This window comes from Trachypithecus francoisi, unplaced genomic scaffold, assembly GCF_009764315.1.
Source record: "Trachypithecus francoisi isolate TF-2019V2 unplaced genomic scaffold, Tfra_2.0 Lachesis_group6, whole genome shotgun sequence".
Lineage (NCBI taxonomy): Eukaryota > Metazoa > Chordata > Mammalia > Primates > Cercopithecidae > Trachypithecus > Trachypithecus francoisi.
This window is the reverse complement of record NW_022681471.1, coordinates 107,056,126-107,082,159: the sequence shown is the minus strand read 5'-3', so window position 1 is coordinate 107,082,159 and position 26,034 is coordinate 107,056,126. Positions and strand designations below refer to the sequence as shown.

General features: G+C 37.1%; 1 protein-coding gene across 1 annotated transcript in view; it reads right to left on the bottom strand.

Annotated features, from left to right (window-relative positions):
* Positions 1 to 368: 368 nt before the first annotated feature.
* TAB3 (TGF-beta activated kinase 1 (MAP3K7) binding protein 3) overlaps positions 369 to 26,034 on the bottom strand; it is a 62,362-nt gene continuing 36,696 nt past the window's right edge. The window contains 5 exon segments of the mRNA XM_033200844.1: positions 369 to 4,484; positions 4,487 to 4,507; positions 6,689 to 6,790; positions 16,031 to 16,114; positions 19,628 to 19,721. Of these exon segments, the coding sequence (XP_033056735.1) occupies positions 4,360 to 4,484; positions 4,487 to 4,507; positions 6,689 to 6,790; positions 16,031 to 16,114; positions 19,628 to 19,721 (426 nt within the window). The 3' untranslated portion in view covers positions 369 to 4,359.

Genomic DNA, 26,034 nt, shown 5'->3' with positions numbered 1-26,034 from the left:
AAAGTTGTAAAGGTTTACTACAGACCCTAACAAAATATCAGAACATTATTGCCTCTGAAATGACAAAGATTTTTTAAAAAAGAAAACTACGTATTCTTTTGTAAATAACATTCTAAAGTGGAATGAAAAGAAGTTCCTAACATATTCCAACTTTTATATAAAACCTGCTTATGTATAATTTTACCATTTTTCCAAATGGAGTAATGTGCACTTAATACCCCAAATCTAACATTATATGTTCTAATAAAGGAAGACAAATGTGATGATGAGGTTGTGAGACAGCATATTTCAGTCCAGACATATGAGTGCTGACGCTAGAACTACTTTGATACTGTAAATTTCTAACTACACAGAAAAGATGCAGAATGTAGTGTTTGCTTTTAGTTTATTTATTTTGCAGGAATCTTTGACTTTCCGAATATGTACTGTTTGGAGGTACGATGCATGCAGAGCCTTTTAAAATGCCTTTGTACAATTTCATCTCAAAATGATTTCATTCACAGCATACACAGAAATCTAAAAGAGACATGGTATTTACAAGATTTAATAAGTTTTTGCTGCTTTAATGAAGAAACTGATCAATTCTTTTACAGTAGGGAAAGAAACATGGACATTGGTATCATAAATAATCAGAATTGTTCAGTCTTAAAGTAACTTTTCATGGCTTTAGAATTAAAATTGAGTCATCATTCTATTAATCTCTGAATGCCCAAGCCATGCAGAATCTACTTGTATTAAATATTTGGGGATGCAAATAATACAGGAAAAAAAGTCTGGTGAATGTGAAAGCGTCATCAGAATTAACTTTTACAATAGGCAAATACTGTTAATTCTTTCGAAAAGATACAGTAGTGGCGCAACACAGGCAGTGCCCAATTTATTCCGATTTAAAAAGTAACATTTCAGTTGTCATTTTTCTTTCTCTACAGATATACAGACACACATGGTAACATGGACTCATTCAAGGTCTAACAATGGTACAATATTAAAATAATTTGATTTTAACTCTAAAGAGACATCTTCACATTCCAGGATACATCATTGATATTTTTAAAGGACAATTCGTCTATGCTTATGTTCTTTTTGTTTATACTGTCAGAAATACATTACAATTACCTCTTAAAAGACTATATAAAATTGAATTGCCACAGAAGGTTAGATAAGAACCCTAGACAACTGTGACAAAGCAATGACAAAATTTAAGGAAACATTGATTTATTTGCATAATTAAAAAATACTAAAATTGAGACCAGCTCCTTAAAAATTAAACTGCTTATCACACTTCCCATTTCTTCCAGGGAAATAAACAAATTAGCAACACTTTCCCCACCATCATTATTAATCTGCTCTAAAACTACATTTTTACAATGCATTTCTTTGTTTCTTTAAAACCCCCTGCCTCTACTCTCTTCCAAACAAAGTCAATATCAATTCAAAACATTTTACAATGCTTAGAAAGTTTCTGGCTCCTCTATTACCATTTTAAACTTTTAAAAACTACTCCAAAATTTAAGGGGCAATGTACTTTAACAAAATGGCAAACGTGCTTTCTAAAATCCCAGTTTACAAAATAGCGAAATAATGTAAAATGTATAGTCAGGTCTGTATGTTACCAGATACATCAAACTAGTCATTTTAAAGAAGCAAACCTCTTACAAGAAACAAGAAGTGCACCAGCTGATCCAGAGAGCACAGGCACCTCAGCAGCCAGGCATCATCCGATTTATATCCTACCACTTTCATGCCAATTGTCTGTACATACCAACTGATTACAAGATCCTTTTGAAAAGGCACCTTGAAAGTTCGGTGAATTCTTGTTCAAACTGGTCATAGGCAAAAAGCAGTATACATATGGGACACAGTTAAATATATCAGATTTATCAGTGTCAAGTCATTTTGCCTGTTTTAAAACTGAATACAGCCTATGCTGGCATATGAAACTTATGCACAATTAAAAATTAACATGTACAAAACTTCCTTAAAATCAATCTGATACTGCATACCCCACCCTTTACACCTATCCAATAGACTGTTTGCTCTCTTTTCCTGGCAGGTGAAAACAATGATTGACTAGATATATCACCAAAGAATTGAAACCATGCATCTACTGTATAACAGCTAATTAACCTTGATGTATTTTCATGCAATAGTTTTAAAGTCATCTACGTGGTTTTATAAAGCATCAGACTGTTTTCAGACATGCTACTTTCATTCTCAACTGACAACTGCCAAGTTAATTGCCTCCACTTCAGCATATCACTATGAATACTGGTAAACCTTTTAGCTAGGACACCAAGCAGTATATATATATATATTTTCCCCTAAATTGTAACTTAAAAACAAGTGGGGTTGACCATCACTAAAGAGATATGAAACCATACAAAGGCAAAGGCATATTACAGAACAGTAGGACGGCTAGACTGTTATTGGAGACAGAGACCAGTGTTACAAAAACCTTTAAAGAACATTGTTTTGGGGACCATGCTTTTGAGCCCATCTGCTTTCTCACCGTTATTTTCACAGTTTTGCCACAGTTGTTGTATGAGAGATGTTTTATCAGTGTAATTACCACACTTCCTTTGGGAGACAAGTGGATATATTTTGGGGGAATTTTTCACATATGAAAAAATGTTTTCAAAGCTGTAGGCAGAGTGTGAAATGATGATTCTGATGGAAAACTATGATGAGTTATTATGCCTTTGGTTTCATTATGCTATTAAGAGCAGCTTGCTTTTCCAGGTCTGCCAGAGATTACTGCTAAATTAGAAGGGGGGTGTGTCTGTGTGTATGGGGGTTGGGGAAGATACCTGATGGGAGAGTCAATGGATATTCCTAAGATGATATCCTCAGGTAAAATCCTTTAGGATGGGAGAGCCTACTAACTTTATTGCTGTTTATACTCACCAAAATGAGGGGAAGATTCCAAAACTCCAATTCTGAGCTAAGAAGGAACTCCAGCAACGGCAGAGACTGAAACATGCTATAAGTTTCCAGTGATGCGCCTTAGTGAGTCACATGATTTTATATCTCTTCACTTTATCCACACCCTGAAGTTCTATTTCATAAATAAGGAGTGCTTTAAAATGACCTGAACTGCCTGTAGAAACTCAACTGACCTCTAGATACAGTTATGTTAAATTTTAAAAGTTCTGTTTCAAAGTCCTCTATATTCACCTTTCTCTTAATAATTTTTGACAATCCCTCTCGTTTCCCAAATAATGCAGTGTGCAACTTTGTCATTGGCCAACTGTAATTCCCCTCACATTGGTTTATTAACATGTGCAAGTAAGTTTTTATTGAACAGTTAATATTGATTTCAGCTAAATTAGGATTATGGCACAAAGTTTTATCTGTGCTGTAAACATCATGAATTTATCACAAAATTGGAAGGAGAAAAAAAAAAGGCCCTATGGACTGCAAAAGTTTAAGAACTACAGCTGAGTTCAAGATTTCCAAATGGATTTTGGAATGGACTTGCATTTGGCATACATTCTCTGTGCTACTGGCAAAGCGCAGTGTTACGAGAATATCATTTATAAAATCATACTTTGTAAGGACTTGTTATTTTGAAAACCGGTGGCCTCAATAAAAACATGCAGTAACTTAAAAAATGCATCTCTTATGTGGCATTAAGTAGGTCTTAGTTACCAGTGTTGACAGAGCTTGATGAATCACTGTACAAGCCAAAGGCATCTTACCACCTCTGATTGTACTTTTAAACAAAGGCATGATATGCCTAGTTCCTGACTGCTACAAATCACATTTTAAAACATTTTGTGTGCATGTATGTGTGTTGGAAATTACCCCTGAAAAAAGCAGCAATTACAAATACCCTTAATTAATTTGCCCCCCGCCCCCCAAAAAATATTCTAGGTGCTTTTTCCTGTTGTCCTCTTTAGTAGGAAGCAACGGGAAGCAGCACGGGGAGCCTTGGTTTTCCAGAGAGCAGTGACCAGGTAAGTCTGCTCTGGGATTCACAGTTTGCATAAACTGTAACATTTTATACTATGATTCAAAGTTCTAGTTTGAAAAATAAGGGCCACTCAGCAGTAACTTTAACAATTGGGATTCCACCACAGAAGAGCTCTTGACTTCTGTGTGTACATTCTTTCACAGAGTGAATCCTTTCCCAGTTTCAAGTATCCCTTCCTATCTCTCACTCTGTAGTGAGTTAAGAAAGGAGAAAAAAAGACCTCCCCATTTTTCCTTTCGTGAGCACAACGACCACAAAGCCATTCCTCCTCCCTGCTGTGCAATCGAAAATGAAAAGGCTGGGTGGATGAATAGAGTCCCGAGGTTTCCTTTTCTTCTAGTAGTGCTCAAAGTTTCACTTTCAACCTGGCGCAGACTTTTCTGAATTCAAGTGTACCGTGGCATCTCGCACTGCTCACAGCGATTTAGTGCTGGGTGGTTAAGAAAGGTGCAGCTATCACAATTCCATGGAGCCCCTTCGTAGTCTTCATCTCGAGGTTGTGTCCGAGGACTTGTGTGGAGCCAGTTCGATGCTCTGAGGGAGGTTAGGATTAAGGGGGGGGGGGAAGGTAAATAGATTAACCTTTTTCCAAGTATAATCCAAACTGAAAAGAAAAATACCACAAAAATCAAGGGAGTTAATTGCCTACTTTAATATGTAAGCCAATTAGTAAACATATCTACTGGAAATGCATAGTTGAACAGAAAGTTGATCTTTTACTTCGTTCTAATTACTTTTTTTTTTTTTTGGCTATAAGAAGATGGATATATGTCCAGAATAGACTGCCTTCCTAGGTCATTACCTGTAAATAGTGGAGAGTTATGCTTTATTCCAGCCAAATGAAAAAAAAAAAAAGAGAAATGTTTTATAGCATGTTAAATTCTGTCACCTCTGTAAGTTTTCCCTGACGTTCAGCCCACCTTGACTTTTCCTCTCTATAGTATTCTATCCACACTATATTAAACATCTGACTAAATGTGTGCCTTCTTCCATGACAACTTAAGTTCTACAATATGCATGTATTTTATATTAATGGTTCATAAATAGTAGTGGCAGTTCATACCAAAGTTTTCCCCAGAACAGTGAAAAGAGAAAGATTCTACAGTTCATTTTTCATAAAGCTAAATTCATTCAGTATATAAGACTTTTATTCTCATATTCTTTCCTACATTTTGGCATTAAAAATCCTTCATATATCAGTTTTTAAAAATGCCCATACCTGGCAACCTTATGTTGGTTCCAGGATTTGATAAAGAAATCCAAACTTACATTCCTCTTAGGTCCTTATTCCTCTGGCTTTGTGCTCAAAAAAGCTCTTTGCATCTAGAGTTAACCTGTAATTTCTGTCTTTTAGGTCCCTGTTGAGACTGAGGTCAATGAATAGGAGACTAAAGATCTCCAGATGGAATTCACCCTGGAATCTAGGGTAACTGGAAATGGTCACTATGAACTGGAAATGAGATTAAGATCTAAGGTAAGCAACACCTTTTTAAATAGGTAACAAAAGAAACAGATCTAGGGAAGCTTTGTCAGTTACTACTTTGGGCTAGGCATATCTTCCACTGGAAATTAACAAGCTGACTTCTGGTTTATCAATTTGCCTTATATGACAAATGTCATAACATTCCCCAAGAGGTAAAGAGAACTGAATTTTAGACCCTGAACCTTACCCCAAGGTATGATAATGCTCAGCCTCAAACAGGAAGGTGATCTTAGCCTTACGATGTAACAGAAAATTACTGGGTTCTTCAGTCGCTTCCTATGACTATAAATAGGAGATGGGCTTGTTTCTCTTGCTTCAACTATTGCTTTTTAACTGCCATTATCACCCACCTTGTGTCTTTTGTTTGGCTCATGACTCTAAAACATGTAGATTTAATACAGTTTTCTTTTTTGTCTCATATGGAGGAATAAGCCTTCGGTTGGAGGAAAAATGTTTACTATGCCATTTTCTTTTTTTTTTTTTTTTTTTCTTGAGACGGAGTCTCGCTCAGTCGCCCAGGCTGGAGTGCAGTGGCGCGATCTCGGCTCACTGCAAGCTCCGCCTCCCGGGTTCACGCCAGTCTCCTGCCTCAGTCTCCCAGGTAGCTGGGACTACAGGCGCCCGCCACCACACTTGGCTAATTTTTTGTATTTTTAGTAGAGACGGGGTTTCACCATCTCGATGGTCTTGATCTCCTGACCTCGTGATCCACCCTTCTCGGCCTCCCAAAGTGCTGGGATTACAGGCGTGAGCCACCACACCTGGCCTACTATGCCATTTTCAGAAAAGGACCTCTTTTGTCTTTACCTTTTAAAAGAACAATATGCCCCAAAACCTAACACTTAAAAAAAATTCATATCTTACTGTTGTTGGTTTTTAATAGATATGCTCTAAAAACTCAGTGTTGCTATAAGTGTAAAATATACACCAGATTTCAAAGACTTAGTATAAAAAGGATGTAAAACATCTCACTGATAATTTTATATTGATTTCATATTGAAATAATAGTTTGTATATAATGAATTATATAAAATGTTAAAATTTCATCTTTGCTACTAGAAATTTTAAATTATATATGTGGCTTGCATTATATTTCTATTGGACAGCACAGCCTTAGAAACTCGGTAATTTTTTAAAGCAGAAAATAAAGGTATGGTTTTACTTATAATTCTACATAGATTAACATGTGTCTTTAGACATTCTGCACAAACTCTGGACACACAAGTACAAACCATCTGCAGCTGCTGCATGGGTGTCATGGATGTCTGCCTGTACTTTGGAGGTCACGCTAATTCTTCGGGCTTTTCTCTCAATTGTGCAGGGGTCTGAGGAGTCTGCATAAGAAGAAACAACGCCAGAAAGAAGTGATCTAGTCTTTCAACTCCAAGAGTGAACAGGCTCACAAGATCTTTCATGCAACCCACGCAGCTGAGTGCATTTACCCTTCCTATTACTTCATGTTACCTTTTTAGCAAGGGCGAGTACCATATTTAATACTGCTTTTACAACCTATACAGAGCAGTGGTTCTTACGACTTTTTCCATCTTCTCCAATTACATCCTGTCCCATTACTTAGAACAAATGCCCTATTTCACTGTTTTCTACTTTTTAATGGATTAAGGGTACAAACTCAGTGATAGCAAATATATGTCAATGTGAAAGCAAAATTTGGGAAAATATACTTTAGCAATTATCTGATTAAGCAATAATTATTTAAAAATTATTTTAAAATTATGGGTACTATCCATACAGTAAGGCTATTAGAAGGATGAAATGTGATGAAAATGACAGGATTTTTTTTTTTTTGAGACAGGGTCTTGTTCTGCTGTCCAGGCTGGAGTACAGGGGGGCACAATCATGGCTCACTGCAGCTTTGATCTCCTGGGCTCAAGTGATCCTCCTGCCTCAGCCTCCCAAGTAGCCAAGACTACAGGTGCATGCCACTACCACGCCCAGCTAATTTTTTTAATTTTATTTTTTGTAGAGACAGGGTCTCACTATGTTGCCCAGGCTGGTCTCAAACTCCTGGCCTCAAGTGATCCTCCCACCTCAGCCTCCCAAAGTGTTGGTATTACAGGCAACTGTGTCTGGTGGATTTTTTAAATATAGCAGTACTTGAAAAATCAGAACCAACTCAGTATTATATACTGACAACCACGTGCTCCCAAATCATTTCCTGAATTCCAGTTACCTATGTGTGCAGAAGCCCAGCAGACACTTTGCAACACAGACAAGAACTGTAGGCATCCTAATATCTTGCTAGAGTATTGTTCTATAAATTTATAGTTTATTAGTAAGCAACCCTTTATATTATTTGCCCTTAGGAACCAAAAAGATCTTGCATTTTCTAATCAATTCTGAGCTGACAGTACAACTCATCTTGGAAATCACTGCTCCAGAATCCAAAGCACGGTGCTCAGGTACTTAAACACTCCATTGTCCAAGTAAACAAAAGCAGAGTTAATGTCTCCTTAGGCTCCAAAGAATAAGGTAAAGTTCTGTTTCTTAGATTTGCAAAGTACTTCTACAGAGTCACATACCTTATCTCACTACCTCTTACAACCTTTGGAGTACTTGGCGGGATTGTCACTCTGTGGTGCTCAGATTGAGTCTGAACAAGGTTAGGTGGCCAAGATGACCAGGACCAGTGCTCAGATCGTGGGACACCAAGGTCAGTGTGCTTGCTTGCTTACTGATGAGGACTGGGGAAACTTTCTAAGCCCACTGAAGAGCACACACATACACTGTATTGTTTAACTACAAAGTCCAATCTGCCACTGTTATGAGTTACTAGTAAGGGTTGGGAGACTTTCTAAGCCCGCTGAAGAGCACGAACACACTGTATTGCTTAACTACAAAGTTCAATCCAAAAGGCTTGTTCCTCTGTCTCTTTCTCTCTCCTTCTGTCTCCCTCATATTCTTTCTCTAATTATCACACTTACTATTCAGATAAACTATATTCCACTTGGATTTCTGGTATATATCTGTAATAACTCCAAGACATTTATTCAAACCAATAAACCTATTTACCAGTAATTTGTGTTTACTGGTTATCTTTTTTTTTTTTTTGGTATTTGAGTGGTATTGCAAGCCATCTGTGCTAAACTATATGTACTTTTAGAAAAGGCGATTTGGTTTCAAATACAAAATGAGAATCTGCAAGTGCTTAATGAAAACAAACTTGATTTTTTTTTTTTTTTTTTTTTTGAGACGGAGTCTTGCTCTGTTGCCCAGGCTGGAGTGCAGTGACTGGATCTTGGCTCACTGCAAGCTTCACCTCCCAGGTTTACGCCATTCTCCTGCCTCAGCCTCCCGAGTAGCTGGGACTACAGGCCCCCCACCTCGCCCGGCTAGTTTTTTTTGTAATTTTTAGTAGAGACGGGGTTTCACTGGGTTAGCCAGGATGGTCTCGATCTCCTGACCTCGTGATCCGCCCGTCTCCGGCCTCCCAAATGCTGGGATTACAGGCTTGCGCCCGCGCCCGGCCAACAAACTTGATTTTATGGAGAAAACTAAATAGCTTTTATAAATCTGATAAAAGGCTCACCAAAAAATTATAGAATTAATCAAGTTCTACTGTTTCTAAGTTTTAACAGAAAAAGATAAAAAAACGGGTTAAAGACATTTGGCATATAACAGAACCAATTATTATAGAATTACAACTACTAAATTCTAAAATAGAATTCATTTATAGCGAAGATGACTGTTTGAGATGGCTTCCTAGTCTCCTTTTTATTAAAAGTGTACATATGTAGAGTATAAACTGCTTGGGGTAGGAGTCATGTTTTCCCTTTGTAACATCAAGCATCTATCTACATAATACATAATCGAGATACGCACTGAGCATTCAATACATATTTAGGAAATTGTAACCGAAATCCCATTATAACCAACTCTAGGGACTATCAGTTTTAGCAAATTGTATTTGAGTCAAATGAGCCATAGAAGAGAGTCTTTCAGACCAGGAACAGTGACTTATGCCTGTAATCGCAGCACTTTGGGAGGCCGAGGCAGCAGGATTGCTTCAGCCCAGGAGTTCGAGACCAGCCTGGGCAATATGGCGAAACCCTGTCTCCACAAAAAATACAAAAATTAGCCAGGTGTGGTGGTGTGCGTCTGTAGTCCCAGCTACTCGGGTGGCTGAGGCAGGAGGATGGCTTGAGCCTGGGAGGTCGAGGCTGCAATGAGCTATGATCATGCCACTGCACTCCAGCCTGGGCGACAGAGCGACCCTGTCTCAAAACAAAAACAAACAAAGTCTTTTTAATGTAAAGGGACCTGTAGAGAGCTAGATGAAGCTTGATATTAATGGGACCACATCATGGAATATTAATGCAAGCCTTGTTCAATTCCCAGCCAAGGAGGATACCAAACAGGACCTCCCACCTCGAATACATGGTGTTGGTCCCAAAGACAGAAGGCAAAATGACTTTTTTTTTTTTTTTTTTGGAGACAGCATCTCGCTCTGTCACCCAGGTCGGAGTGCAGTGGTGCGATCTCGGCTCAGTGCAACCTCCACCTCCCAGGTTCAAGTGATTCTTCTGCCGCAGCCTCCCAAGTAGCTGGGATTACAGGTGCACACCACCACGCCCAGCTAATTTTGGTATCTTTAGTAGACACGGGGTTTCACCCTGTTGGACAGGCTAGTCTCGAACTCCTGACCTCAAGTGATCCTCCCTCCCTGCTGGGCCTCCCAAAGTGCTGGGACTACAAGCATGAGCCACAATGCTGGCCTCAGAATGACATATTAACACGAACATCACCATTGCTGGAAAACCACAATCTGACTATACAGGATCCTGGCAGCAGATCCATTTCATTAGCAAATTTCTTGATATTTCTTTTTTCATGGTCTTTCATATATATTCCTTTGTCAAGTGTCTGTTCAAGTGTTTTACCTTTTTTTATTGAGTTGTCTTTTTATTACTGTGTTGTAGAAATTCTTATATACTCTGGATACCATCCTTCATCAGATACATATTTTACAAATATTTTCTCCCAGTCTGTGGTTTGCCTTTTCATTTTCTTAATAGTGTCACTTGATGAGCAGAAGTGTAAAACTTTAATGAAGACTAATCTATCAATTGTTTTTCTTATTGCTTCCTGCAACCTGTCTAAAAACTTTAATACCTATATTGCAAAGATATTCTGTTTTGAAAGCTTTATAGTTAACTTTGATACTTAGGTGTATGATCTATCTCAAATTTTTGTGTATGATGTGAGGTAGAGATCAGACTGTGTGTTTCTTCCACATGGCTATCCAGTTCTTCCCAGCTCTGCCTGTTGAAAAAATGTTCCTTTCTCTATTGGTTGCTTTGGTGCTTTTGTCAAATATCAAATGACAGTGTGACTGGGGGGTGGAAACCTGGGCTCCCTATTCTGTTCCAGTGATCTGTTTCTTTATTCCTATACCAATATCACTCTGTGGTTATTGTAGCTTTATAGTAAGTCCCGAAGCTGGTTAGTCTAAGACTTTTTTTTTTTTTTTTTTTTGAGACAGGGTCTTGCTCTGTCACCCAGGCTGGAGTATAGTGCTGCAATCACGGCTCACTGCAGCCTCAACCTCCTGGGCTCAAGCAATCCTACTGTCTCAGCCACCAGAATAGCTGGGACTACAGGTGAGGCTGCAGTGAGCTATTTTTTTTTTTTTAGACGGAGTCTTGCTCTGCCGCCCAGGCTGGAGTGCAGTGGCCGGCTCTCAGCAGTGAGCTATTTTTAAATTAGCTCTACACTAATATACTTTTAATACACTTTTAATTACACCATTTCTGGCTAATTTTTAAATCTTTTTGTAGATGAGGTCTCACTATGTTGCCCAGGCTAGTCTCGGACTCCTGAGCTCAAGTGATCCTCCTGCCTTGGTCTCCCAAAATGCTAGGTTTACAGGTGTGAGCCATTGCACTGAGCCAGTCTAAGACTTCTGGCTGCTCTTTTTCAAGATTGTTTTGGATGTTCTAGGACTTTCTGTATTTCCATATGAATTTTATAATCAGTTTGTTAATTAAAAATGCACTACCACCTAATGGGGTTATAATTGGTTTTACACTGTATCTATACATCAACCTTGTAAGAACAGGTATCTCAAAAATATTGCTTCAGTCAGTTATGAACATGGTATATCACTCCACTTACTTAGGTCTTTTAAATATCCTTTGACAATGTTTTATAGTTTTCAATGTATACATCTCTGGATCAATTTATTCCTGTTACATGTTTTTGATGGCATTGTAAATGAAATTCTCTTTTAAATTTTATTTTCTAAGTGTTTACTGATATTGTAAAAATGTTTATATATAGACTTTGCATCCTGAGGCCTTGTTAAATTCACTTATTAGTTCTAATAGTTGTTTTTCAGTATCCTTAGGATTTTAAAAATAATTATGTCATCTGTAGTATATATAGTTTTATTTCTTCTTTTCCAATATTTATTTATTTATTTATTTATTTTTTTCTCTTACTGCATGGGCTTGGAACTCCAGGTTCAACATTGAATAAAGATGGTGAGAATAGACATCCTTGCCTTGTTCCCAATGTTAGTAAGTTCAGAATTGCATTATTTAAGTAATAATGGTAGCTAAAGGTTTTTGAAAGATGCCCTTTATGAGACTGAAAGAGTTCTTTTCTATTCTTAATTTGTTAAAAGTTTTTGTCTGTCAGGAATGGCTGTTGAATTTTGTCAAATGTTTTTCCTGTATCTGGTGAAACGATCACATGCTTTTTCTCCCTTTGTTTAATATGGTAAATTACACTGGTTGGTTTTTTAATGCTTATACCAAGATTACATTCCTAAGCTAAACTCAACTTGATCATGATGTATTATCTTTTTTTATATATTGTGACTATAAGTCAATGAGATAGAAAACAGAATTATGGATTTTTTGTTTCTATGTTCATGAGGGATATTGATCTGAAATTTTCTTTTCTTTTTGTGAGGGGCAGATACATAATGTCTTTACCAGGTTTTAGAATCAGAGTTCTGCTAGAGCCATAAAAAAGATGGGGTACAACACCAACAGCGAACCCTAATGTAAACTATGGACTCTGAGTGATTATGAGGTCTCAATATAAGTTCATCAATGGTAACAAACGCACCACTCTGGTGCAGGATGCTGATAATGGGGCAGGCTTTGAATTTGTGGGGGCAGGAGGTATACGGAAAATCTCTGCAACTTCCTCTCAGTAACATGAAAAGAAAATGAAAAAACAAAAAGGAAATATGGAATGCATTCCCTCCTGTATTTTCTCAAAGCATTTGTGTAAGATTGGTATTTTTACTTTCTTAAATATTTGTAGGATTTACTCACCAGTGAATCTGTCTGGATCTGGAGTTTTCTTTGTGGGGAGAATTTTGATAGTAGTTTCAGTTTCTTATATATTTATTATATATTTATTATATATTATATATTATATATATATTATATATTATATATATATTAATATTATATATATATATATTATATATTTTATATATATATATATACACACACACATACTAATATTTACTGTTTTGTCTTGTTTTCAGTTTGGGTAGATTATATGGTTCAGAAAATTGTCCACTTTATCTAAGGTGTCAAGCTTACTGGCATAAAGATGTCCATCACTTTCCCTTATTATCATTATCATTGTAATGGATAACCCATCTTTCACTTTTGATTGTTGTAATTTGTGTTCTCTCTTTTTTTTTTTTTACAGATCAGTCTACCTTGAAGTTTATTGATTTTGTTTATCTTTTCAAAGATCAAACTCTTGCTTTGTTAACTTTTTCTGTTTTCTATCTCATTGACTTATCTTTCCTTTCTTTTACTTTGTTTTTACTTTGTTCTTGTCTTGTTTCTTAAGGTAGAATTTTAGATCATTGATTTTGGATATTCCTGTCTTACATGAGCATTTAAAGCTATACATTTCCTTCTAAGCACTGCTTTATTGCATAGGAAAGAATTCTGCCTTGCCCAAAGAGAGGTCTGGCTTTGTCCCTGGCTCAAAACCTTGACATTTCCTGAGTAACGGCAGTGTCTGTTATTTATGGTGGGTCCCTCAGACCACATGATATGGTTTGGCTGTGTCCTCACCCAAATCTCATCTTGAATTCCCACGTGTTGTGGGAGGGGCCTGGTGGGAGGTAACTGAATCATGGGGGCAGGTCTTGTGATAGTAAGTCTCACGAGATCTGATGGTTATTATAAGGGAGAGTATTCCTGCACAAGCTCTCTTTAAGATGTGACCTGCTCCTCCTTGCCTTCTGTGATGATTGTGTGGCCTCCCCAGCCATGTGGAATTGTAAGTCAATAAATCTCTTTCTTTTGTAAATTGCCGAGTCTTGGATATGTCTTTATCAGCAGCGTGAAAACAGACTAATACACCACACCTATAGGGAGTTTATGCTGAGGAATGGCTCATGGTGCATATGTTTTCCACCATTTCTAATCAATCAACTTGGTCCTGTTTCCAGGGTAAAAACTTTCCAATGCACTCCCTTAGATAGGGCAATTCCTCTAAGACAGCTCCTTGAATCAATGAACTGAAGTTTGTCTGGCGATACTTCTTTAGTAGACATTCAGGCAAAATCAAGTTTAAAGATTCTGATTAAGACTTAAACTGATCAATGATAACTATACACCTCAGTGACTTTCAGCAAGAAACTGCATATAATGCTGCCAAAGTGCCAAATCTGGCACTTGGCAGTCATCCACTAAGATGATTCTTTGTATCATTTTTAGAAATCAATAAAACCATTTTTTGGCCAGGTGCGGTGGCTCACGCCTGTAATCCCAGCACTTTGGGAGGCTGAGTCACTTGAGGTCAAGAGTTCAAGACCAGCCTCGCCACCATGGTGAAACACCGTCTCCACTAAAAATACAAAAATTAGCCGGGCATGGTGGTGGGTAATCCCAGCTACTCGGGAGGCTGAGACAGGAGAATCGCTTTAACCCGGGAGGTGGAGGTTGCAGTGAGCTGAGATCGCGCCACTGCATTCCAGCCTAGGTGACGGAGTGAGTCTCCATCTCAAAAGAAATCAATAGGCTGTTTTTAAATGTAGATCAGATGAAACATCCATGGTAATATTAAACAATAAAAAGAAGAACAGATACTGTGTTGCAACTTATAAATGAAAAAAAAAAAAAAACTCTGTAATGAGCTTAATACACGTAGAAAACTATTCAACCAAAATTTAAATAATTAGGTCAGGTAGTATTTAAAAGAATTTATATATTCTTTAATTAAAAGTAAGTCTGATGAGATGTTAAATGTTATACTCTCTGGTAATTTTTTAAAAAAAATAAGGCATTCTCCACTATTCTTTGTGTCTTCATGATCAATCTACCTTGAGTTGCTTAAGGCAAAAAGAATTAAAATATTAAGAATGAGGCAGAAAGTTAATCTACATTCAATGACTATTTATGAATGAATGAATAAATGACAGGGTCTCTGTCGCCTAGGCTGGAGTGCAGTGGCACGATCTCGGCTCACTGCAACCTCCGCCTCCCGGGTTCAAGTGATTCTCATGCCTCAGTCACCTGAGTAGCTGGGATTACAGGCGTGTGCTATCAGGCCTGGCTAATTTTTGTATTTTTAGTAGAGACAGGGTTCTGCCATGTTGGCCAGGCTAGTCTCAAACTCCTGGCCTCATGTGATCCGTCCGTCTCGGCCTCCCAAAGTGCTGGGACTGCAGGCATGAGCCACTGCATCTGGCTTAAATGACTAAATGTGTAAGTTCAATTAAAATTAATTTTTTAAGATATGGAAATGCCAATTAAACATTTGGTACATAAAAATAAGAACACATTTGATATCTTTAATTTTAAATCATTTCTATGTAACATTATCCGAAAATGATTCCTTCAGACCTTGGTTATGTAGGATTTCTTTTGTTCTTGATGGGAAAACACCTAGTCGCTACTAACTGCTATGCTCCCCTTTTGAGTACACAGGGATTCTTTTGTTGTCTGAAAAATAATCTTAAGTCTACTGCAAATCTAACTTTCTGTTCTCACATTAGACCTTTAAAATCCTCATTATTTTATGAGAATTATCTTTTAGGGTTATAGTTTTTACAATGCTAAGTAAATTTATAATGTTAACTATGTAATATAGTGTTTCAACTTCTGTTTGTAAAAATTATATATTCCATCAAATTACCTCTGACAGTCATTCTAAGAGTTACTAATTTCAGTACTTTTTAAAAACTAAAGTTTGGGGACATTTCATTATTGCCACATTAACACCAATATGGTAAATTTGTTGAGACCAGTAAGCAACACGGTGAGATCCCATCTCTACAAAAAATAAAAAAAAATAGCCCGGCATGGTGGTGTGTACCTACAGTCCCAGCTACTTGGGAGGCTGAGGCAGAAGGATTGCTTGAACCCAGAAGGTCAAGGCTGTAATAAGCCAGGATCGCACCACTGCACTCTAGCTGGGCAGCAGAATGAGACCCTGTCGAAAAAGAATAAAAATATGGTAACTTTATGCTGAATAAGTTAACCTCTAGTGGAAATTTCTTCAGATATAAATGTGAAATCCCAAATTATTTTGATATTTATTTCTATCATATTTGTGACATTTTTCATACTCACCTTTTTTAGATGGCTTGGGTGGTACAATTGGGCCAGGTTCTATGTTGTCATAAAAATTATTCATGGCTTTTGGATCAAAGTTTCCTATAAAGAAAGTAAATTCATCAGGCATTTAAGAACTTTTTTTTCCTGTTATTTGATTTTTTAAAAGAAAATATGTAAATAAAACACATAAGGGAAAAAATGTTTTCCAGGATTTCAGAACTCATTACATAATTCTATCCTCCCAATGAAATTGTGTTTTCATTGCTATGAGAAAAGACCCAAGAAAACCACTACATAGATGTATGTCTACAATGTATTACACCTAAAGGAATATTTTTCTAATTGTAAGGCTAGTCTCCTTAGGCAGGATTAGGCATGTGGGCCTTTGGGGAGATACATGAAGAAGAGAAATGAAAGGATGGTTGAACTGTTTTCTCTTTCTGCTTGTTTTGATTTTTAATGAACAAACCATGAGAAAGAACACTTAAATAATGAAAGCTTACTTTCATATTTTTCATAATTTACCTTAAAAATTCATTATAAATTGAACTATGGAAGAAGCCAAATATAAACATTTACAAGGATTAATCAAGTTATATTTTGAGACTACTGAACAACCTCAATACATGTGAAATAACATCAACAGTTTATGTATTCTTATTTTCAAGAAAAGGAGAATCTTAAATGTAAATGTTTCCTAAAGATTTATCAATGATAAAAGGTGCCAGTTTCAGAATAGATAGAACAATACCTGAGAATTTTGTCTTGCCACAAAATTTTCACCTGTCTTCAAATGTTCGTTCCCTGGTCTAGTGTCTATTTCAGCCACATCTCCTGCCGTGTCTCCTCCAAGGTTGGTTTTGATCTAGTGCCAGTTTTGGGTGCTGCCTTCACTTCTGTGAACCTATCATTGTGCTCTGCTTGTTCTAAACAATTACGGTTAACTGTAGCCATACTTATTTATAGAAGATGCTGTATGGTACTAACACTGATAGTTTAAATATATGATATCTCTTGATTTCCAGATCTACTTTTTTTTTCCCCAACAAGTTTTCCTTACCAAAAATCACAAAAAAAGCTGGTTTTCATAAAATCATGCACTGATTTGCATCTATTCTAAATGCTTATTTCCCTGCTTCCCCCCTCACCACCAAAAAAGGTTTAGATTCTTTCCCTAGCTTAAAAGTTTAGATTGGAAACTCAGTAAAAAAAGTTTTCTGCAGTGTGGAAGAGTAGAATTTAGTATAAAATGGATACATTTAGATTCGTTATGAAAAGAGATTTAGAAATGCCTAAGTATCCCAAAGAGCTCATTGTCCAATGCAGACAAAAAACACAGCTCTTTGCTTATAAAACCTTAATAGTGGTTTCCTTGCAGGCCCTTTCACAAATGTTTTATCCACTTGAATATGCTGTTTTAAGATAATTTTCTGAAAATAATTGCTGTGATAGCTCATAAAAGCCACAGTGCTATCTGATGTATTAACTGGATCTTTTTATGCTTTAAGAAGCTGCATATGTATTTCCTTAATTACTTGTTACAGCTCATGTTCTAATTTCTAGATCACAAAAGGCTTACTATAAGTATCCTAACCAAATGTTTCACTGTTTTGCTTCAAAGACCACACAAGTAGAAAAAATTGATGCAATCTTGTAAAATATAGTAGCAATAGTTTATGTAACCCCTACATCATGCATAGTCATTCTTTGACTGCTTCAAGTGAGTGGGCTAAAGAGTGACTAGGCTTCTGCAAATAACTTTAAGGGTACCTGACTAGATGCTCAATTTTCACATTCAAATTTGCTTCTTGTCTGTTGTTCAGATAATGCCATGTCTTTTGGGTTCACCTGCCACTAATCTTTAATCTCTCTCTGTTTTTTAGACCAAGTCTCTTTCTGGTGCCTAGGCTGCAGTGCAGTGGTGCAATCATGGCTCACTGCAGCCTTGACCTCCCGGGCTCGGGTGATCCTCCTCCTTAGCCTCCCATGTAGCTGGGATCACAGGCACACACCACCACACCTAGCTAATTTTTAAAAAATTATTTGTAGGGATGGGGTATCCCTATGTTGCCCAGGCTGGTCTCTTAACTCTTAGGCTCAAGTGATCCTCTTGCCTTGGCCTCCCAAACTGCTGGGAATACGTGCATGAGCCATTGTGCCCAGCCTACTGTTTGTTTAATCTTGGCTAAAAATGGCAATGAGATATTTTATTATATACTCTTAAAACACTGTAGAAACTCTTAGCTGCCATAATCAAGAAAAGTAAGTGTGGGGGATGGGGGGGACAGGAAAGGTGATTAATACACAGAATCGTTAAGAAAAATTACATGTCAACTTTAACGTAACAAAACACTTGTATATAGCTATATTTTAAAGTTAGACGAAGACCTTATTTTTATGTGTCTAGCTGGGGTTCCATATTGTATTTCTTACATAAACCACACCCATGATGACCTACAGCAGAGGTTGGCAAACCTTTTCTGTGAAGGGCCAGATAATATTTTAGACTTTGTGGACCTGTGATATAGTCTCTGTTGCAAGCAGTTAACTGTGCTGTTGAAACACTAAAGGCAACCATAGACAATCTGTAAACAAATGGGCATGGCTATCGCTCCACTAAAACTTTTATTCACAGAAACAGGCAACAGGCCCTAGTTTGCTGAACTATAATTTTAGCAATCTATAATTTTGATTGCTTTAGAATGGAGCAAGAAAGATATAAGAACACTTATAATGCAATTTGAGTACAGAATCCTTTTAGACTTATATGATTTTCTCCCTTAACCTTTTTCAGTTGTTTTCACCAATATCTAATTCACAATCCCTATTTTTTGAGTGATCTGCCTTTTCATAGAAAGAGCAACTTTCTCCTTCATGTCAGTTTATGAGACATTAAAATGCAGAAATACAATAACTGGTATAAACAGGTTTGGGGACAGAATCAACTCTTGGTAAGCAGACAATTCAACCGATGGGAGCAATATTCATAGGCCTACCAGAATGCAGCCTACTAGTCAAAAGTATGCAGCAGCTGTGGACATCAGTCAGTATATTTTCCACAGAAAATGAAGACCATCTCTAATCTGGTGAGTTGGGTAAATGAAAGTTTAAGAGAGCTTCTGCTGTAGTATACTTCTGTAAAAAAATCCAAAAAACTAAAACTATGATTATAGTTGAATGTTTTCACATAATATAACATGAAAAATAACATATAGAGTTTATTTTAAAACTGAGAAATCTGATACTCTGATTTGGGATCCCTTTTTACAGATACTTTAGATGTCTATCACATAATATGAACTCTACTAAGTTTTAGAATTAAAACCCATCAATTTATAAAATATTCACAGTAATGACAAAAAAAGGATAAATGCAAAGTAACAACATAGAACAGTCTAAATGATAAGAACTTGATGAAACTGCCAAGTAAAACTATTTTTTCATCCCAAATCTGATCCATGACCATGGGACAGGGCGATCTCTTTACCAGGATTGTAATCTTATCATGGATAAAAACTGTCTCTTAAATCTACAAAACCAAAGTTATTGCTATTTAAGCAGCTTAAAATACCACACTATTACTTATGGTTTACCAAATAATCAAGTCTATACCTCTAGATTGAAGGAGGTCAACTTCTTTCAGTGTACAGTCAACATTTATCTGGAGTTGTCTGTTCATGCTTCTCAATCTTGTCATTTCCTCAGGCTAGTAAGAAAGGACCCAAAATAGCAATTGTGGGAAAGTCATTATCAAGCCCAACATTTAAGAACTGCGTTTCATGTTAATTGTAATGATTGGGTATTACCAAGAATATGGCCTTAGTCCGTAAGAGGGCATGTTTAAGAAGTCCTATGTGTATGTTTTTAAAGGAATAGTCAGGTAAAATGGGGACATCAAAATGGCCACATATAAACAAAATCTGCATATAAAGTGGTGAGCTGCAACAGTGGACTGTGTTCTACCATACAAGATACTACCATTTTAATCACAGAACACTGAGAATAATTTGTTTCTATGTTTTTCATGGTAAGGGAAAATGTAAGAATCAACCTTTTAAACGAGTCATGTCCATGATCTTAGTCTTGTCCAGCCTGGTAAAAATTACAACAGTATGGTGTTTACCAGAATTCTCTCATTCCTTCTTCTTAACAATCTTTTAAGGTGGGTACTAATACTGTGCCCAATTTGTAGATGAGGAAAACCGAGGCACAGAGAGGTTATATACTTCTCTTAAAGTTATAAAGCTAGTAATTGGTACAGCCAGGATTTATATAAAAGACACCTATATAAATTCATATATAAATATTTTTGTCATCTTTTTTTCTAGATTGAAGGAGGCAGTTACTCTAGTGCATGAAAACTTCAGAAACAACTGAATTCCATTTTTTCCCCAACTTTGTTTTCTTCTGCCTCCACCTCTTCAGGACAGCCCACTCCTTAGGCCTTTCAGGGGCACATATGAGGCACTGAAATGTGAAGAGTTCTAATCTTCCATTCAATAAAGCTTTTTGGAAGCCTTTACTTCCCATGCCATTCTTAATTTATTTTATACATACATGTGTATGTGTACATATATACACACGTGTATGTGTACATATATACACGTGTATGTGTATATATACACATGTGTACATATATGTACAGTTAAAAAGTCAAAGTTTAGAATCTAGAGGCTGAAATACTGAAGCTTTCAGCACAGCCCAGTTATTAATTACTAGGGTGATTTTAACTATAACATATAAAGTGAAAAATTAAATATCTGCTACTCTAGGAGACAGAACAAAATCCTATTCTGTTGAAAACATGTACTTTGCTGATGCTAAATATGTTAATATGCCAGTGAAAGAAAAATGAGCAGAAAGGATATCTTAATTAATATGATGTTAGGAGGTATTATCAGAATAACTGAGAATGCCCATTAAATAAGCAGGTATCAAAGTTTAAAATAAGTGATAAAAGGCAGAATATAATAGCTACAATTCCACAGAATGCTAAAGGAACAAAAAAAGTTATTCAGAAATATTTATTATGGACTGCCTTTTCTAATTCCTATGGGCTAAAACTATGTGACACTAATGTGTACAATGCTTTGTGCTTTGCCTATCAAGCAATATTCAAATAGTTTAAAATATATACTTGAACATTAAATTAAAGATAATGTATTTAGTTAAGGGCTCCACACAGTGATGCTGTCTTCCTAGGAACACATGGAAGAACCTATCGCGAAAGTCAAGCACCTGAAAAGGATGATCTTTTCCATAGGTTTTAGGGAGTTGGGGACAAGAGAGACGTTTCAGCCACAGTGGCCCTAAACAGTGAAGCGGCCACCACACATTTGCTCATAACAAAAAACATACTCTCATCAGGCCGGGCGCAGTGGCTCACTCCTATAATCCCAGCACTTTGGGAGGCGAGGCAGGTGGATCACTTGAGGTCAGGAGTTTGAGATCAGCCTGGCCAACATGGCGACACCGTCTCTACCAAAAATACAAAAATTAGCTGGGCGTGGCGGCGCATGCCTGTAGTCCCAGCTACTCGGGAGGCTGAGGCAGGAGAACTGATTGCACCTGGGAGGTTGAGGTTGCAGTGAGCCCAGATTGCACCACTGCACTCCAGCCTGAGCAACAGAGCGAGACTCTGTCTCAGAAACAACAAAAATACTCTCATCAACAGGCTCATTTCCAAAGATAGTAGAACCACTCGATCTTACTAAGGGTTTATCAGTAAGATTCTTATGTCCTTTTTCATATAGCTTCTGATTAAACTGAGGGGGGAAAAAAGCAGTTTCTGAGAAATTACCACCATTTGTCAAAAGTAGTTTTTGTGGAGAAGGAATTTCAAAATTGGGTATGTATAATTCAAAGTTGTCTGTAAGATAAGAGGATGTTGTAGCTAACATTTCAAAATAAAAAACGGTAAGCTTTTTTTCCAAAGCTGGCATAGACCAGCGTCAGAGACCACTGATGTTCTTTTGTGGCTTGGCCTCCATTATGCCTCTGGGACTCAAAGCTGTAGGACAGTCCAAAAACCTAATCAGAACAGGAAGAATGGGGGGAAAAAACTTGAGGGAGGGGGCAACTGGCAGCTTTCTGCATATTAAAATCTTATCTTTCAAGGTAAAACTTAAATTTCCCTTCTCCTTGAAACTGTTTCATCTATAAACTTTATAGGCAAAAAGCTAACATTTCTATCTCAATACTCTGAAAGTACTTATGTTTTCTCTCTCACACAAATACATATAGACTCACAGATATACCTATCTCACTTCACATGCAGATCTAAGAGATGACATCTTCGTCAGCATTTAATACAATGCTTTGCAAATAACAGATTAAGGGAAATGACACCATCATGCATCTTACATGTTGTACTTCTGCTCTCCTTAGAAAAAGATTATTTCACTGCTATTCTAAGTTTCTACAACCCCCCCTCCCCATAGCTGGTCACAAATGTGCACTGCAGTATCATTAGGCAAGCAGCTTTCTAATCAATTTTGTATACAATGCCTGATAAGCAATTTGTTTGAAAACTTGAAGGTGGCAATGTGTGCTTTAGTAGCAAAAACATCAATTCTCTACTGGGTATTCCTATATACAAGTGGGACAATGATAAGGCTAGCCATCTACTGATTACCTACTTCATGCCAGGCTTATTACATACACTGTCTCTTTATCTTGACAATTATTATAATGTACTTGCTATAATTCTCTTTTACAGATAGGGAAAATCAGATGCAGAGAAGTCAAATATAGCCAGTGAGCACCTGAGCAATTCTGACTCCCAAGCCTATGTGGGCTCTCTTTCCACTATGTCATGGTTCCTCAAATGAGCTTTGATGTGCAAAATGGGCATTCTGACTAAATGATTTATTTCTTGATTAATTTCCTACATAAGAATAATCTTATATATGTTCCTCAAGTTCAAAGGAAGTCAAAGTACAAAATGCTTTAGATTTGTGTGTCTAAACCTCAAGCAAATTTTTCTAGTATTTTGCAACCAACACTTATATTTTATAAGAACACTTACTGTTTGTTGGGCATTGTGTAAACTGCTTCACATATATTACTTCATATAATCCTAATAAAAATCCCGTAAGATGGGTACTATACCACACATTTTATAGATAACAAGCATAGAGAAAGTTACTTATCCAAGGATACATGAATGACACAAATAGAAGTAGGATTCAAACTGGCACCTGACTTGAAAGCCTACTCACTGTCTCAACCACCACGTACAACTGTCCCTCTGTCGTGTACTACAATTGTCCTCCATTTTACTCTAGGCTTGGCAACAGAAACACATGGGAAACACACTTAAATGTCTTATCTCTCAGATGTTAGCACCCACATGAACTACCAATTTCTCAGTCTGGGGGATGGCTACATGGGGGTCATTATACTATTTTATGTATCTTTGAAATTATAATAAAACTTAAAACTAAATTACAGCCCAGGGCAGCAGTTTCACCAACTTCTCTTTTTCCTTTCTCAAGAAGATAGATTGGGGACCAGGTGCAGTGGCTCATGCCTGTAATCCCAGCACTTTGGGAGGCCGAGGCGGGCAGATCACAAGGTCAGGAGTTCAAGACTAGCCTGGCCAACATGGTGAAGCCCTGTCTCTACTAAAGATACAAAAAATTAGCCAGGCGTGGTGGCGCACACCTGTAATCCCAGCTACTCGGGAGGCTGAAGCAGGAGAATCACTTGAACCTGGGAGGTGGAGGTTGCAGTGAGCTGAGATCGTACCATTGCACTCCAGCCTGGGTGACAGGGTGAGACTCTCTGTCTCAAAAAAAAAAAAGAAAAGGAAAAAGATACATCAATAAGAGCTCTGATATAAAATCTGGGGCTTTTTTTTTTTAAGTACTAACCTATACTACATTAGACAGTTCTCCACTTCCAATGAAAAACAAAAAAAAACCCAATATTTTATTTAGCAGGGATTATCACACAGCAAGTAGTTGCTAAATAAAATGTATATAATTAAAGAAAATTGGCCAGGTGCGGTGGCTCAAGCCTGTAATCCAGCACTTTGGGAGGCCAAGATGGGTGGATCACGAGGTCAGGAGATCGAGACCATCCTGGCTAACACGGTGAAACCCCGTCTCTACTAAAAAATACAAAAAAAAAAAAAAAAAAAACTAGCCGGGCGAGGTGGTGGGCGCCTGTAGTCCCAGCTACTCGGGAGGCTGAGGCAGGAGAATGGCATAAACCCAGGAGGCGGAGCTGGCAGTGAGCTGAGATCCGGCCACTGCACTCCAGCCTGGGCAACAGAGCAAGACTCCATCTCAAAAAAAAAAAAAAAAAAGAAAAGAAAATTACTATGCTAAGAAAATTTGTTTATGCTCTACAGGTACCTAAAGGTTTCCAAAGTACCCACCACCATAGGTGGATTCCCATATGGGTTATGTCCTTCAATATCTTCCACAATCAGACGATTCAATTAAGATTTCAAATGGAGAAAATGAGGCAGAAATTTGATTTGTAGTAACATCACCTTTCCATTAAAGATGGCTCTGTTATTTTTCCATTGCTTTAAGTAGTTAAAATCTTCCTCCTCACTTCTAGTATTGACTATACTGAGGACTATAGATGATATTACAAAAAAGTCATTAAATTAGTGAATATGCCTATTTCTCAAGACTCTCTTTCTCAAAAACTCCCACTTGTTCCCTGTTACCAGCAGAATAAAGTTCAAGCACCTCGACCTAGCATTCAAGGTCAAAGCCCCACTTACCCTCTGTTAACTCTTCAGAAATCTCATGCTTATGCCAGGGAATTGTAGTCACTGTCTCCTAAAAGTCACTCTCCATCTTGACTTCAAGCCTTCATTACCTTATTATTGTTCTTTTCTCTTCTAAAATGCCTTCCCCTTTTCTCTCTATTGTTTAGGGCAGTGGTTCCTCACTCTTTTTTTCCTTCAATGTAATAATCTTATGAAAATCTGATGAAAGCTATAGACCCACTTCCCATATTAGACACACTTATGAAACTCTGCAGATAATTTCAGAGAATTCACAGATCCCCTTTGAAGCCAAGAACCTCAAGTAGAAACTTCTCTATGAGGGAGTGGCTGCAGACATGCTGACTGCAAGAGGCCTGACATATGCCCACTTCTCTAAACTTGTAAACTCAGAGATTGCCCTAAGTTTAGAGAGGGTAGAAAAATGAGGAAAGGCTTCATGGAAAAAGTAGAGGTTAAGTTGAGCCTTGAAGAACAGAACAGACAAGATTTACACGTGCAGAGCTTTTTAGAAGGGCATTCCAGCAGGAGGATAATGTAAGAGCAGAGAAGTGCATTGAATCTGCACAGAAACGAGTTGATGTATGAATTCTCTCATTACCCATGAACATATAGAGCACTTACCACACTGTATTATAATTATCTGTTGATGTATCTATTTTTCCCACTGGTAGGTATGTACTAAGCATCTAGCATAGTACCACATTTCATAAACTATATGCACAAAACTGCTAAATGTTGAAAGGTAAAATGATAGGTTGGATCACAGCTTGTGAAGTCACAAGATTTTAAACATGTTTCAAAATTATCAGTTGCTTGGGATCGTTAGAACTCATATACATTAACCAAATGTTAAAAATATATTATCTGAATCTTTTCATTACAGCAGTTCCCTTTAAGATTGCTATCAATCAATACTGTTACCTCAGTTTCTACAATTATTTATACTTAACAAAACTGCTCTGCCTTAAAAATTCTACAGTCAACACTTCCCCAAGACTCATATTGATCTATTCTAAATCATCTGAATTAATGTACTTACAAAAATAATTTTAAATGTTTAAAAATATATATATATCATACGCTTAGAATAATAAATGAATACACAAAGAATAATTCATCAAATTTTTGGTCAGTGTGCACTTTTCTATTTTGACAGAAAGCAATTTACAAATAAATGAGATGCTATACCTTGATTATTATCATCAATGTTTGAAAATACTGATGAGCCTATGGAATTTGCATACATGAATTATTTTGACAAGAACTACTA